The sequence below is a fragment of the Megalobrama amblycephala genome, linkage group LG3 (genome assembly GCF_018812025.1).
Source record: "Megalobrama amblycephala isolate DHTTF-2021 linkage group LG3, ASM1881202v1, whole genome shotgun sequence".
Classification (NCBI taxonomy): Eukaryota; Metazoa; Chordata; class Actinopteri; order Cypriniformes; family Xenocyprididae; genus Megalobrama; species Megalobrama amblycephala.
In genome coordinates this window covers 14,908,196-14,924,202 of record NC_063046.1, presented here as the reverse complement: position 1 = coordinate 14,924,202, position 16,007 = coordinate 14,908,196, and the positions used below count along the sequence as shown (strand labels likewise).

General features: G+C 40.2%; 1 protein-coding gene across 16 annotated transcripts in view; it reads right to left on the bottom strand.

Moving 5' to 3' along the window:
* The window catches only part of sox6 (SRY-box transcription factor 6), a 165,490-nt gene that overhangs the window by 26,512 nt on the left and 122,971 nt on the right, over positions 1-16,007 (bottom strand). For all 16 annotated transcript variants that reach the window (XM_048184154.1, XM_048184159.1, XM_048184157.1 and 13 more), the window contains 4 exons: positions 14,708-14,787; positions 4,240-4,389; positions 2,011-2,188; positions 1,203-1,390 (listed from right to left, as the gene is read on the bottom strand). In XM_048184154.1, the coding sequence (XP_048040111.1) occupies positions 1,203-1,390; positions 2,011-2,188; positions 4,240-4,389; positions 14,708-14,787 (596 nt within the window). The remainder of the gene's footprint in view (positions 1-1,202; positions 1,391-2,010; positions 2,189-4,239; positions 4,390-14,707; positions 14,788-16,007) is intronic.

The following is a 16,007-nucleotide window of genomic DNA, read 5'->3' as shown; positions in this document are numbered from 1 at the left end:
GAGGTAATCTCATTACTTTGATTTCTTACATGCAACAATTTTGACAATAAAACAAAGAGAAAAGAGAAACATATTTCTTAAACTACAACTTTATCAACACAAAGAGCCTTTTTATTATGAAAATCTAATTACTAATTGCCTGGTTTAATTGACTAACTCAAAAATGATTATTATTTTTTGTTACAGTGAACTAAAGACAGATTTTTACTTTTTTTGTGACTCCCTACAGGATTATTTTTTGGGGATTTTTTTTAATAATTATAATTTTTATACATAAATATCTGCACTCTAAAAAATATCTGTAAAAAAAAAAAAAAATTACACCGTAAAATACCATTGAAACAGTAATATACCGTAAAAACAATGCATTCTGGGTAATATTATTTGTCGTTTTCAAGAACATAACATATAGTCTACTTTCTCGAAAATGGCAAATATTACCCAGAATGCATTGTTTTTACAGTATGATACTTCAGTATATTACAATAGCTGCGTCCGAAATCGAATACTTCTCTACTATATAGTACGCGAAAAACAGTATGCAAATAGAGTAGTATGTCCGAATTCATAGTATTCGAAAAACAGTAGGTGAAAAGTCCCTGGATGACTTACTACTTCCAGTGAGATTCTGAAGTGCGCATACGATGGACACTTTACTATCTCATGAGGTCACGGGAGAGGATCTGTGAATGGAGTTGAAGGGACGTAATTGACGCTGGTAGGTCATGTGACAGTAACAACATGGCGGATATAGTACGTCCGAATTCATTCATACTACATGCAATCATACTATATAGAACATACTTTTTCAACGGTGGTGAAGTAAATTTAGTCAATTTAAATTTAATAACTACTCAACAGTACGCAACTTCGGACGCAGCTAATGCATTCTGGATAATATTATTTGCTGTTTTCAAGAAAGTAGCCTATAGGCCTCTTTTCTTAAAATGACAAATATTACCCAGAATGCATTGTTTTTATGGTTTATTACTATTTCAATGGAAAATGGTATTTTACTGTGTAAATTTGTTTCGTTTTTTTAATGTTGTTTTTTAGAGTGTGTGAGACTCTTTTTTTGTTATTATTTATTACTTTTTATTGATAAAATATTAAATAGTTTGTTATGCTCTAATTCAAGAACTTCCACAATCCAAAATCCCTGTAGTAACCCAACACAGTTTAAAGGTGTCAAACACACACACCTTATCAGCTCTGCAGTTGTTCAGGCCCATGCTGGAGAGGGCAGACAGCTTGGCCTCCATTCCTTGCTGATGATGCTGAAGCTGCTCTCTCTGAATCTGCTCCCTCATCTTCCTCGCTTCCTGGATGGCCTTCATCACTGCATCCTGATCTCCAAACAGCGCTGTTGAGTTCAGGCTGGACAGGATGTCTGCGGAGACAAATAACTTGGGTTGACATACAAATACACATATTCCGTATTGTGAAACACAATATACTGTAGGAGGTCTTGAGAGTACAGTCTGCATGTGTGCACTATAAGTGTGGCCGACTCCATGTGTGGGGGGAGCAGGAAACTAAGGGAGCAATCTCAGTGTGTGTCGCCTTTCTGTAATTAGCAGATCAAAGTGAGGTGAGGCGGGATGGCAGTTAAATCTCGGAAATAGTAGAAAAACAAACACCAAGCCTGTGTTCAAAGCCCAACTCCAAGAGGAGGAGGGAAATGAGCAACATAGTGTCGTTTTAATGAAAGACTGTTTTTAGCAACTGTTAGTAGCGGCTTCCAAAAAAAAAAAAAAAAATCTTAATATGAGAGATGAACTACAAGCTTTGAAAACAAATATACAGCAATGGTATCCGTTAATCTTTACTGCGTCAAAATGGCAGGGTCTAAAAGAGATTATGAGTTGGGAGTTTGTCAAGTTCACTCTCTGATTCCACACTACAAAGAACCAGAAATATACAATTAGTCTCTCAGTTGTGAGGATGTTAATAATTATAAAATATTTCACTACATAGAACTGTAAAAGCAGGCAAAATACAAAGTTTTACCTAGAGACGAGCCACGACCCATTCCTCCGATGGGGCTGGGGATGCCTCCGCTCTTGGACAGGCTGTTCGGGCTGCTCTTGCTGCCTGGAAAGAGGCTCTGTGTCGGGGATGTGGGGGATTTGACGGGCTCAGCTGTTTTGGGCCGGGCAGAGAGGTTGAGAGGCTGCGTTCCCTCCTCCTACATAAAAGACACAAAGCTTCTGTTAAAACAGGGATGTCCAATAGAGGGATGCTTTCCACCTTACATAAAAGACAATGCACCAGAGGCTATTACTGTAGACTAATTAGTCCGACTCCTCCAAGACGTGGGTTCTGTATTCATAGCCAGGCTCTGTGCCATGCTGTAGCTCCTTGGTGCAGTGAGGGCCAGGCTTTGTTCAGGCTAATTAAAACCCTCTCTGTCTGAGCACACATCTTTATCTTCTCACCTGCTCTCAGGCCTGAGAGAAACGGTTAACAGCTAATACATCCTGTTTCAAACAAATGCAATCAGGCTAGAGAGCTTGTTGCTATTGTGGCTGAATGCATTACAATTAAGTGTGTGTGTTCTGTTGTCTTTGTGGTGACCGAATGTGTTCCCTATGAGGAGAACAGCTCTGATTTGTGTGTTCTGTGGTTGCTATAGATTTAGGGATATACACTATCGTTCAAAAGTTTGGGGTCAGTACGATTATGTATTTATTTATTTATTTTTTGCAGAAATTAAATTAGCTTAATACTTTTATTCAGCAAAAGTGATCAAAAGTGCAAGTAGACATTTATAATGTTACAAAGGTTTTCTATTTCAAATAAATGTTCTTCTTTTGACCTTTGTATTAATCAAAGAATCATGAAAAGAATGTATCACAGTTTCCAAAAAAAAAAAAAATATTAAGCAGCACAACTGCTTCTACATTGATAATAATAAGAAAAGTTGAGCATCTTGAGCATCAAATCAACTTTGCCATCACAGGAATACATTTTAAAATATAATGAAATAGAAAACACTTGATTTTAATTGTAATAATATTTCACAAAATTGCTGTTTTATTTTTTAAATCATATAAATGCAGCCTTGATAGAGTCTTCTATCAAAAATGCTTTATACCGACCCCAAAACCTTTGAAGGGTAGTGTATATGCTAGTTGATGAGTAAAACACAATATATAATGTGTCAAAATAGCATCATCAATCCAGAAGAACTTTAAAAGCACATCTAATCATATTAATGCATCTTGTGTAGGCTAGAAAAAGATTTCACTGGCAGTGTTGTACTGTCCAAACAGATGGGCCACATACAGAGACTGCCCCCAGCTCTTTACAAATCTGACTGCCAATAACAGTTTGTCATTCAATTACGCTTCAACTAGACAAACAAACAGATTGCTAGCTAATTAAGCACAGCATATCTACATATGGAGTTAACGGGGCAAAAATCACACAACATCTTTGATCAATAGTAAGATAACGTATCTCATACAACACGTGTTGGCTAAAAGAACTGTAGCAGAGAGTCTAAAAATGCCCGTCCGACTCTGAATTCTGCCTCAGTGTAATTGCCAATGATCTTACCGTATGCTTTGAGATGTTGATATATGGCGGCGCTCTCCAAGGGCAGAGCTCCAAAAGCCCCGGAGGAGCAGCTTAGCTGTGCAACTGAAGAGGATTACGGGCGCTACGCACACACTACTGTTCAGCTCAATGATTTACCCCTGTTCTATTGTGATATTAAACTAAACTTTTCCAAATGTGCAAGTGTTTTGGGTTACAGCAGCAGCACAAAAAAGCAAAATGATGATATATATCAGTGAAGACTGATGGAAAAGCACTATATCCTGCGAGCACCCGACTGTTGATCTTATAAAAGAAACAAAAGACAGTCATCACATCATTGTAGCCTCATCAATATATTTAGATTATGTGCCTCTGATGTCATTGCCTCTGTTCTGTCCAAGTTAAATGTAACGCACAGGAAAATGTGGGCCAGTCTCTGTCATGAGAAACCATGTGTTCCAAAAATTGCTCTCCAGGAGCAGGGAAAGCCATAGCAACCCTGTCCACAGAGTTCTGCTTGAGAGAGCGGGTGCCTTGTAAAAGCAGCCCAGATTGATGGGCTCGGAGCAGGAGAGCCGGTGGCGGGCTCTCGCTCGCTCGCTGCTGTACCTACCACAGCTGATTTAGTGAACAAGGAAGAGGAGAAGACTAGGTCAAGCACCACTCCACTCACACCAGACCGGGCCGGAACCGTACCTTGACTTGAGCCAGGGGGGTTGAGGCCCTCTTCTCGTTCTTCAAGCCAGACGGGGAGATCGGCCCGGCAGAATTGGGGGGCTGTGGCAGCGGAGGCATCTTGGCTCCTGGAGAGACCTGCATGCTGGCCAGCTGGGCGGCGTAGAGTTGCTGTAAGGAGGGAGACAACCCACAAGCGTTAACATCCAAAGCCAGACACCATTCAAAGCCTTTATTCTCTCTTTTCTTCTCTCCCTTGCATTTCTTTTTCCCTTTCCATCCCGGCATAGAAGCTCCATCAAAGGTCTAACTGTATATCAAAGCCTGGATCCAGGGAGAGACAGCAGCCTCAAAAAACCACACAGCGATGGCTCGCATACAAGAGACTTGGAGCCACTCGTCTTTCCACTCATCACACAAAATTTGCAGACTGAAGCTTAGCTGCTTCTAAGATCTGATTTCCTTCCCCTCGCTCCCTGAAGTAAGCCTCTTTGACTTTAATTGGCGCCTTTACGAGTCGCTACTCCGACACCTGAACTTCCCAATATGATGGCGCAGAGCATGCTCCCCTGAAGTTAGTCGAGTTTCCATTATGCGCTATATCAAAGGCATTCATTAAGACGGGAAGCCTGAAAAAGAGAATTCATGTTCTTCTGCTTATTTTCACTGGCTCACGGTCAACACGCCCGCTAACATCAGCAACCTTCCAGCAGTACACGTTCAGCGTGCTGAAGTGAAACGCGTCAATCGCTTATCACAGCAAGTAAAGAAAGTGTGCAAGAGAGGTTTAGATTTCAGCTCTGAGACTGACTGTCTGTCATAACCTATTGAGAATGATTTTTACTTCAACACATTGCTAATAGGCACACACCAGGCAGAAAAAAATGAAATAACAGCACCATTAAAAAAAAAAAAAAAGAAAAAAAAAAAGCGTTAGATCAAAAGGATCAATTAAATACAAAATCCTGGGTTAGAATGTCAAATTGTACAACATTATCGATATTTCTTTTAGCGGGGTGTATTATTCACAGACGCTTAAAACAATCACACATCTGCTGCTTTCCCTCAGGCAAATATTGATTAGCAAGCAGGTAAATGCTTATATTGTCTTTGTTTCTCACATTAAGTGAAACCAAGGCATGGGATTGGGAAAATTGGGAAAATTAACCAAGGCATGGGACATAATATCAGATGAAATCAGCTCTGAAAATACTGAATATGCATGAAACTTTAAGAAATTCCACATTGGTGGACAATAAAGTTCAAACTAACTAACTAACTACATTAAAATCTACCATAACAGCATACTGTAAAGTAAGACTAAAATGAAACTTAAAACTTTCAATTAGAAATATTGCATTTGCAACTAACTACAATAAGGTTAAATTGAATCACTAAACTGGAAATAAATAAAAAAGAAAACTGAAATTAATTCATTCTAAATAGTATACAAAATAAAACATAAAGCTTATTCAAAATATTAATTAAAAAAACTATAATACTATTTAAATAGTAAAATAATACTGTTCTATTAGTGTGTTTATTGTGTTATGATTTCGTGTCCATTATACACAGCTACCTGTGTATAGCACATCAGAACACCTTTTTTATTTTGATGTTGATTGTATAAGGAACAGCCATAATTATATATATTTTTCTAATTAATATACTCAACAAAAAAAAAAGTCTGCAAAAAATATGGTCCAATGTACCATGTTAATATCAAGGAATTTTCTGTATTTTTTTTAACAGGCGTTTGACCCATTTTATGAATTACGCATTGCATTGTGTTATGTTTTAGGTTTGAAGGTAATATCCATAAACCTAAAAAGGAAGGCTACTAGTAATTATCTGTTTTTCCTCTCAGTTTTTTTCTTACAGTATATAATTTTTAATAAATTCATTAATTGACACAAACAAAAAAAAGGTAATAAATGGTTGGAACATACATTTAAAAACAAATGTAAAAATAAAGACATTTCAGTCTTAAAATATCACCGCTTAATGAATAGTTCTCACATTGGATCACATTAAGTGGTACTATATTTTCCTCACTTTATGATATGACAAGCCCAAAACTACAATTTTTTTTCAGTCTCCCCTAAAAATAGTAGCCCAGTGATATTATCCATTTGTTTTTACAGTCACAGTCGTTGTATTTCAACCCAAAAAAAGCATAAAGGTTTTTTTTTTTTTTAAATGCGTATGTACCCAAGCATGTTTGCCCTCTCTCTGCTCTCATTTCCTTTCCTTACTGGGCTACATAAGGACTCCATTTGTCTGAAATGGAAAAAAGTGGCACCAGCATTAGTGGCCTGCCCCACCTCAGCCACTCATACAGAAAAACTTGAGGCCAGACAAAGGGCTTTGTGTCTACATGTATCAGGAGATATAAACACTAAAATGTTCTCCGGTACCAAAGTTAAACGCTTGCACATTAGTGCTGCACAAAAGGGTCATTCTTCTGCAGGAGACCTGGGGCAAGCGCCGGCACACGGACAGCGGAAATGGCAGGCTGATTAGGTTCACGCAGTGATAGCATAGTCCGCCAGCCTGGTAAACAGAAAGCCTTTGTCCCGCAAAGTTAAAAACACAATCGCTATTCTTTTTGTCTCTATAGGTAGTAAGTGAATGTGCATGTGAGTGTGTGACTGAGTTTGTGTGCTTGTGAACAGAAAGGAAGCCCTTGGCCTAGTCTGCCGGACAGATGTTTGTTAACAGCACTGCTGATGTGGATGGGCAGAGGGACTCTGACCTTGCGTGGGAAGAACTTTATTGTTCCGGAAAAAAAGCGTAATTGGCTTTTGCTGCAAATTAGAGCCAGTCAGACTGCCTTTTGTGAGGCCTGATTAACAGGTCAAAGCCACAGGGTTAGAAGTAAAGCTGGATGCTTTCAGCCAGAAAGACGCTGCAAAATAACAATAAATACCAACAGAAAGGTGTGACACGTAAGCTCACTTCTTATCGTCAAGGACGGCAAGGGAGAGGACGCTCAACCCTCTCATATGTGCCCACCATCACACCAAGCTGTGCACAATGTGGCTTGTGTATTAAGGCCATGTTATTTGATGCTGAAAGGTGTGAAAATGGACAAAAGGAGACACACAGAGAGAAAGAGAGGCTGCTGATGTGGTGTGAGTTCACATGTCGTAGTCTGTCTGAAGGGCATGTAATGCAGGGCTCCGTTGGGCCTCCTCTGCCTCTCCTCCAGCCATACTGCAGGGTCTCCACAGCAGACAGGGCCAACGCTAATGAGGGTCATGCTGAAAGTCAATGGCCGAACAGGGAATGTGGCAGCCGGGACAAGCTGGCTCCATGCCCCCTGCCCCACAAAACTAAAAGGCTGAGCATGGTTGATCCCATCATCCTATCAATCTGATTGTCTGAATCAACACTGTCTATTAATGCTTTAAAAATAGCTACAAAAATAAAGCTTGCACTATTTCTTTTTCACAAATGAGGAGGTAAAGATCATATATTGACAAGAATTTCCATGAATCTGATCTTCTCAGTAATACTTTCTAACACATTCTGATTTCTACTATAACAATTTCAACTCTAATCAATATTTTTTTATGTGCTATACCATCTGTTGTAGGACTTTTGTTCAATCAAAAATCTCTCTGAATAATAAAATTATTTGCAAAAAGAATGTTTGGAAATCTAAAATTAATACTTTCTACTGGCACACTTAAACAAATGTTTTTGTGAAGTATTTAATGTGCTGTTAATGTATAACATTAATATAATATAATATAATATAATATAATATAATATAATATAATATAATATAATATAATATAATATAATATAATATAATATAATATAATATAATATAATATAATATAATATAATATAATATAATATAATATAATATAATATAATATAATATACAGTCAAACCACAATCTATTCAGACACCTTTCATCTTTCAGAACATTTCATTCATTAATACAGTTTATTCACTATAGTTTAAAAAATGGTAATAAAATATGACAAGATCTCAGCGTTAAACTGTGTCAGACAAAAAATAATCTTAATTATGTCAGATGACACTTAAGCAAAACATGGTCAGGTCAAAGTGTCTGAATGATTTTTGGTTCCAAATTTGTATCAGTTTTACTGGTAGTCCACTGTATGAAGAATTTTTGGGTATAATATGTCACAGTTTACTTTATTTTGCTATCCTCACTTACATAAATGAACTTTAGTGTCCTGCACCCACTAGTAAAACTATATCCAAAATATCAAAAACGTCTGAATAAATTTTGGTTTGACTGTAATATAATGTAATGTAATGTAATATAATATAATATGAAACATTTATTTGCCACGATCCAAACTTACTGGTTTCGATACTTTAAAAGAGGAACAAAAGATAAGCACTGCATCAACCGCTACCTCAACGCACACACGAAACACACTTGCATGCGCTAACACCAACAGACATACAAAGTGGTGTATAAGCAGCAATCTGACACAGTGGAGAGCTATTACAGTGTGTACTGAAGCTGCTGGCTCTGAGGAAATGGGAGCCGATGGGGACGGAACACTAGTGGGGCCGGAGAGAACGAGAGAGGCCTAAAGAGAGCTAAAGAAAAAGAGAGGCAGAGAGGTTGAGCTGCTCTCAGCATGTGGTTTCAGAAAGGCCTGCAGAGAAAAGGCTTGATCCACCCCAGTGACTCAGGTAATACCTTTGTCCACTTGAGCATTAAATGACTCGCTGCTATACAGCTTAGTTAGAGAGAGAGAGGCTCGGGAAATGGGGCTTTTCAATTCGCTCGCCCGCGGACCTCACACTTCAAGCGACACACACACACACACATGCAGCTCGACTAATATCTTCCTCGCCTCCCTCTCTCGCACATATGAGCCAAGCCCATCTCACAGTCTGTGGATTCCAAATGAGTGGGGTCCGGCCCAAGGTCAGGCGGTTAGCCTCTGATAATTAAAAGCAACCCCTCTGGAGAGAGAAAAGGTTAAATGAGAGAGCCCACCATTTCTGCTTGCAACAACAGTATTTGCAGATCATCCAGATTACCCGACACTTTCAGACCACACCGCTGGATGCATCAGCACTCAGGGATACTTTGCTTTCAAGTGTCTCGGAGAGCCAATTCAGTGCTCCACCTCTGTGTAGAGGTATGTAAACGCTCAGGATAAACTGTTTATATATGGAAAAGGCACGGTTAAGAAAGGTTACACATTTTTAGTCAAATAGCATTCAAAGACACTGTTTTTTTACAATGTTGAAAACATTGATGTTATAATCAGAGCTGTGCACACATGTACTGTAAAATTTCGAGTCTGACCTGGGTTGTATTGCAATCTCCCTCTCTCACCCAAACTTTCTTGTCTATGCTCAAATATTATAAACAAAGTTTTAAAAAAGGAAAATATAATAATAATAATAATAATAATAAAAAGAATGTAATACAACACATAGTCTGCTGCTTATGTTCAAAGCTAGTTGTAAACACACACTTATTCCAAAGAATTACTGATAACAGTTTGGAGCTTAGGGGTTAGGGTTTTTATTTATTTATTTATTTATTTATTTATTTATCTATCCAAAATACAGTGATTTTGTAAAACATTTTTACAATTGAAAATAACTGTTTTCTATTTTAATATATTTAAAATCATTTTTAAAGTCATTTTTTTCCTGTGATGGCAGAGCTGAATTTTCAGCAGCCATTACTCCTTTTACTTATGTCTTCAGTGTCTGATTTGAATGGAAATATTTTGTAATATTTGCATTGTATATGTTGAAATTCAAAATTTAATGCATCCTTGCTGAATAAAAGTATTAATTTCTTAAAAAAAACAAAACAAAAAAAAAAACACCTTCTGACCAAACTTTTGAACAGTAATGTACTTTACCTTCACAGTGTTCACAGTGTGCATATTTTCTGAATTTCCGTCTTTGGGATCTAACGGAATGAGGCCGCAAACCGAAATGGCTCACGAAACTCTAGATTTCAGCATATATAATGGGCAAATAGGCCATCATGCAAGGGAAAAAAACAACAACTTGAGTCTCTTGTTTGTTCTTAAAGAGAGGGGCCGACTGCTCTCTGGCAGATGCTGTGAAATACAGTGGCAGATTTAGCCAATTTTAGTGCTTCTAGCTATAATGGTGCATGACTGTCTCTCCAACTTATCCGCACAGGCCCCAGTCTGAGCTCACTGAAACGTATCCACGAGGCCAAAAACCCCACTGATACATTATCATACGTCAAAACATAAGCACACTGCACACACTAAATTACACACACTAAGGCTCTTGTGTTTGTGTGTTCTCCTCAGCTCTCTCTATGGGCACAGCTGAGCGGTAGCATGGAGAGAGGACTGTGTTACTGCTGCATGGTCGACTCTGCCATTTCAGTAGCATTAGGGCGCCCGCGCCCGTTTGCCACAAGGCTTGTCCAGGCTCATTGCCCAAGGCAGGCGGGCTGACCCAGGCTGGCCCAGATGTCAGAAAGGGAAGCAGGGGTGCGCTAGTGCGCTGCGCCAATGCTTTCCAGTATGGCCAGACATCTGTCCCATCTGCTGGCGCCCAGCCTGCTCCCTCGTTCTTTTCTCCCTTCCCCCATCTCAACCCATCCAATTTGTTTTTTCCTTCTCTCTCCTTACATAGCTTCACTAACTTGAAAGGTATGATGTGTCCTGCGCATTTCTGCTATACAAGCCTACGCTAATCAACCCAGGTGGTCATCTTATGCTACATGGTTTGCATCTCTCGCTATCTGTTTACTTGCCTCTCTGTTTTACAATTCTGTCCATCCAGATGTCCACCTATCCCTCCCATTAGAGCCTCTGCCCTGTGCTCGTACCGCCTCTCGTCTTCTGGCTATCTCTCCGGAGTCTGTCTCGCACAGCACGCGCCACTCCTTTCCCCTCTCCTTCTTTCTCTCCTCTCCTCCTCAATCACACCAGCAGCTGTTCGCTCTCATTTCTGCAGCTCATAGTCAAAAGTGCTCCACTTGTTAGCCATGGCAGAAAGCCCTGCTCCCTCCACACATCCGGAATGCAGAGACATGAGCATCCAAACAAAAGATAACACAGTATTTCCTCTCTTCCTTCATCTTCTCAAGCCCAGCAGAAGTTTCAGAGAAGTCTCCTTGACTCTCAAGTACAGTCTTCAAATGTGTTAGCACTAGCAGTAATGATAGTACGAAATAAAGCACCTTTAGCTTGAGAAAAGCTGTACAAACTTAACCCTCAATGTTCTGGTTCTTTGGAAACGCTTGAAAAATATGTTTTAATATATTCTCTTTAAATTCCAAAACAGTAAATTAATTCACAAAAGATGAAGAGAGAAAAGGATTAGAAAATAATGAAAGGAGGGGGAAAAGAAAAGAGAGTAAAAGAGAGAGCAAGAGAGGGACCGCCATGCCCTATTTGTGTTTGCTCCCTCTATTATATGCCACGGAGAAACCCAGATGTTCTGCTTTATCCCATGATGTTTTATTTTAGGACTGCTTAAACCCAAAAGACTGCTTCCAATGATAAAAAAAAAAAGGCCTTTCTCAAAGTTGACTCGAGATTTGTATAAAACTTGTGGCAAAACAATATATCAAGGAGAGAATGGCTTTAAGGAAATTGTTTTCCTCTAAGCAATTGATGTAAGGTGATCTTGTGCGCTAGCAAATTAAATGCCAATTCAAACAGACAAAAAATAAAATCGAATTCTTTTGTAGAATTAAGATAATTCCTTTTAGACTGTCTGGCCATTCGGCTACAATCCGAAAACAATTTCCGCTTGGAGGTGAGAGGTGTCACTTCTAATAGGGAGGCAACGCCGGGGGATGGAGCCATTGTTTGGAGGCCCTGCCTCAGCTCATCCTGAACCCTGAGAGGTTCTTAATGAAGAGAGGCATGCGGTCTGGGGAATAGTTTGAGCGGCTTTTCTCTGGTGACTTGCAGACAAGGGCCAATCTGTCAGGGACGCATTGAACGAAATTACTGGCCGTGTTGGGACACGGGGCGACAAGCGGGCGCATGTACGCGTGTGCCGCCAGTCGAGGGAAATGTATTGACAAGCAAATTACGCTCTCAGATCGCCTGGCCGCTTTCATTTCCACTCCCCGGGACCTGAGGCCTTTTGTTAGCCTGCGGACGGGCCAGGGTGACGGGGAAGAGACAGGACAGAGAGAGAAAGAGAGAGAGAGAGAGATTCCACAGCCAGCCCACTTACTGTTATGACATAGTAAAATTGCGAGCGGTAGCATCGACAACATTAAGACTGGCAGAGCGGCCGTCCCTCTTCCCGCATGACCGAGCACGGCATTGTGGGAATTAATTCCTTTCCAATCAGAGCATTTTTTAAGGTTCATATATTTCCCCAGTCTAAACCGAGCAAATTAGAGAAAATGATACCTTGCCAGAATTGCTGACAAGCGAAGATATTCTAATTAGACAGATGCACCCAGCCAGTGGCACAGGGTGGGTGGGTCCACTGGCACAGGAAGTGGGGATCTCATAGGTGAGGTCACTCCCACCGAGCGGATCAGTGATGCATAAGCGGCAAGAGCTCAGTGATACTGCCATTACAGATAATCACCCAGACACAGCAGACAAATCCATACATACCTCTCATTAACACTGACCTAGCGCTGGCCCTCATTTATCTGACATATTTTAAAAGATTTGCTTCCTTTGATTTAAGACAGGAATTCAAAGCTTGTTATTTCTGCTCAAAAAAGGAAGAGAGACAAAAGCAGCCACAACCACACGCTAACACGTGTTAACTGCCGAACAAATCAATCCAAATCGCCCTTCCCCACTAAATTACAACCTCATTTGCATCAGTCTGCTGTCATTTTCTTTCAAAGTAATGTTTTGCCTGTCCTTTTGTCCTCAAAGTGAACTTTCTTAGCCAGACGGGTGTAACGCCAGCACTAATAGCATTATTGTTGCACTCGGAATGAGATTCATCTCCCCTATCTCCGTCCTGATCGTTTTTAATCATCTTTCGCGTGATGATAGCTGCTCAGTTGCGGCGGAAAGGGTATGTTTGACTAGCCGGGCTTTCTTAGACTGAAGGGTACCAAGAGTAAATACCAATCCGCTCAGCTAAATCTGCGGCTGACAGACAAACTTCAATTAATGGGAATGCAACTCATTTGTGTTTACTGTATTTTCGAAAGGTCAGCAAAGTCATGGACTCAGAGGCTCGCTCTCAGCCCATTCCCAGGGTTAAATGTATTATCACAATGAATGGCTGAGGGGTCTCGGTGCCTCCTGATATATGACTATCCCAGACTCGAGCTGACCCATCAGGAACGCTATAAATAGACGGGACGGGCCCTGGTTACACCACCGCAGCTTACTCATTAGGGAGGAGGGAATGCGCGCTTACATGTACGGATCGAAATGATTTTCAATCGGTTTTTGCTCACGAGCTCCCTCCCCATTTAGCTCGCTGATACAAGTGCACGCACATTTTTACATACTCTTTAACATGAATAGACGCATTCCTCACCTTCAACACAGATGATTGTTCTCCCCAAAGTCGCATGCTATAGCAAAGTCTTTTCTAGCTCCAGCTGCAAGCATTGTTCCAACTTGCCAAGGCTCATTAATGCTGAGAGCGATAAGCTCCGAAGGACAAATTGTGCACATGTATCAGCAAGAAGAAAAGGTACAAAACACTCTCCTATCCTCTCTCCCTCGCATGTCCTCCTCCCTCTGCTCGCAGCTTTGTTTTGTAACATTCCTAGCTATCAGAGAGCCTAATGTCTAATTGCTATCAACCGCTTACCACTGTTGTTGACAAAACAACAACTGTCTATGAATAAAAAAGTGAGAGGAAAAAATGAATAAATGAATCCACTATGGGGCTGCAAGCTGTGTCGCCTTCTACTCTCGTTCATTTGCTCAAAGAACTTTGTTCTGTGCATTTAAGAAGTTTCAAAGCTCAACGGTAACAAATAATTTCTATGAGTAAGCAGGAGAGACTAATGACATTAGTTGCTGTAATAAAACTTGCTATCAGCTAAAAAAAAAAAGAAAAAAAACTTGCTCTATGTGTATGACAAAGTAAACAAGGCAAAAATCAGGATTAAAAGAAACAATTAAAATGACAAAAATGACAAGATAAACTTGATTGAAGATATGAATCTATATTAAAGTACATGAAGATGGCATCTGAGAAATGTTCTCAAGGCAGCCCAGAGGGTCTTGGAAGCTATTCAATCATTATGATACCACAAAGTTATCAAATACACAGAACGGCGTCAACAGAGAAAGCAATTAAGGTACGAGGGGCCCCTCAAATACCCTTCATCGATGCAACACCCGGTTCCCATGCATAGGCTGCGCTGTAAAAACGTGCTATATTGCAGATGGAAGGTGTTAAGCTTGTAGGGGTGGACCGGTGTGTGAGTGATTTAGCTCTAACTTGTTATTTAGCATACAGCTGGTTTGCTCACACGGTGCTGAGGGCTTGGCCCACTGCCCGTAAATTCTTTTGTGACTGTACATACCTGGAGCTGGAGAGGATTGAGTCCTGACGCGGCAGCAGCTGCCATTGTGGATGGAATGAACTGCACCGGGTAGTTATCACCTGTCGGAGAAAAGAGGAGGGGGAGACAGTGAACAATGCGCACAGGTTGAGACAATGAGCGGCCCAACGGCAGGCCAGACAAGTGCCAACACAGTTCCTGTGGGCCTGCCTGCACCCAGCCTCGGCACTCAGCCCAAACATCTGCACTCACAAAAGAGTCAGCTGGCCAGAGCAGAGTGGGATTTACACTGGAACGTCTCTCTTTCTCTCACACTTGGGCTTTTTGCCTTCTCCCTTTTTTTATCTTTGCCCACACTTGCACGGTCCTTTCTCATCTGGGTGTGCATTGTGTGCGAGGTTATGCCATTTTACTTTATTGTTCACAAGTATATCATGTTCTTGAGAAGCTTGACTAGTCAAACTATTGTTCTACATGCCATTATGTGTTTTACAATGTGATCTGGCACAATAAAATACGTGTGTGAGAGAGAGGGTGCTGACGCCAACTTCAACAGGTTTTAACAAGACAACAATTTATGTAAATACAGCTTGTGAAACATTTTCATCATGAGATCAAACGTATCCAATAGAATCAAGCAATACAGTAGAGCAGTGGTTCCCAAACTGAGGTATATGAGGTGACAGAGGGGGTATGCAAACAAAATGCCGTTTTGCTGTTCATTTAATTCTATCCCACCTTAAAATAGCATTAACTGAGCATGTATTTCTAACAGGCAAAATGCAGTAAATACATGACATCCAATCAAATTACCTCATCTTTTGCAGTCAAAACAGACTGCATCCACACATGCAGCGTGCATATGAGAGATTGCATGCAGACTGCAGAGTACGCGTGATACCTGACTGCCGTTCTCGACAATTTACCTTTGTAAAAGTGGGGATTTAGCACTTACTAGACTGTAGACAGACTGTGCATAGAGATTGATTTAAGACTTGAACTCTCTTTGATACAAAAACCCTGTGTGAGTTATTGTTTTTAATGTTAATATATGAGCAAGAATGCCATTTTTCACAAATATCCACACGATTGCAAACATGACACTGATTTTATACCACAGTTCAACAAACAAAAAGTTAATATTAAGTGATGTACATTTTAAACACAGTATTGTCAATATTGTTTGCTCTACTTTGCAAAGAAACAATAGTTCCGATGAAAGCCACAGCAGAACTGTTGTGCGTCTCCAAGCGAGTGTTTCATGAACGAATCTGCGACCCTCTGGTTTACTTACTGGATGAATAATTGAATGACTCGATGA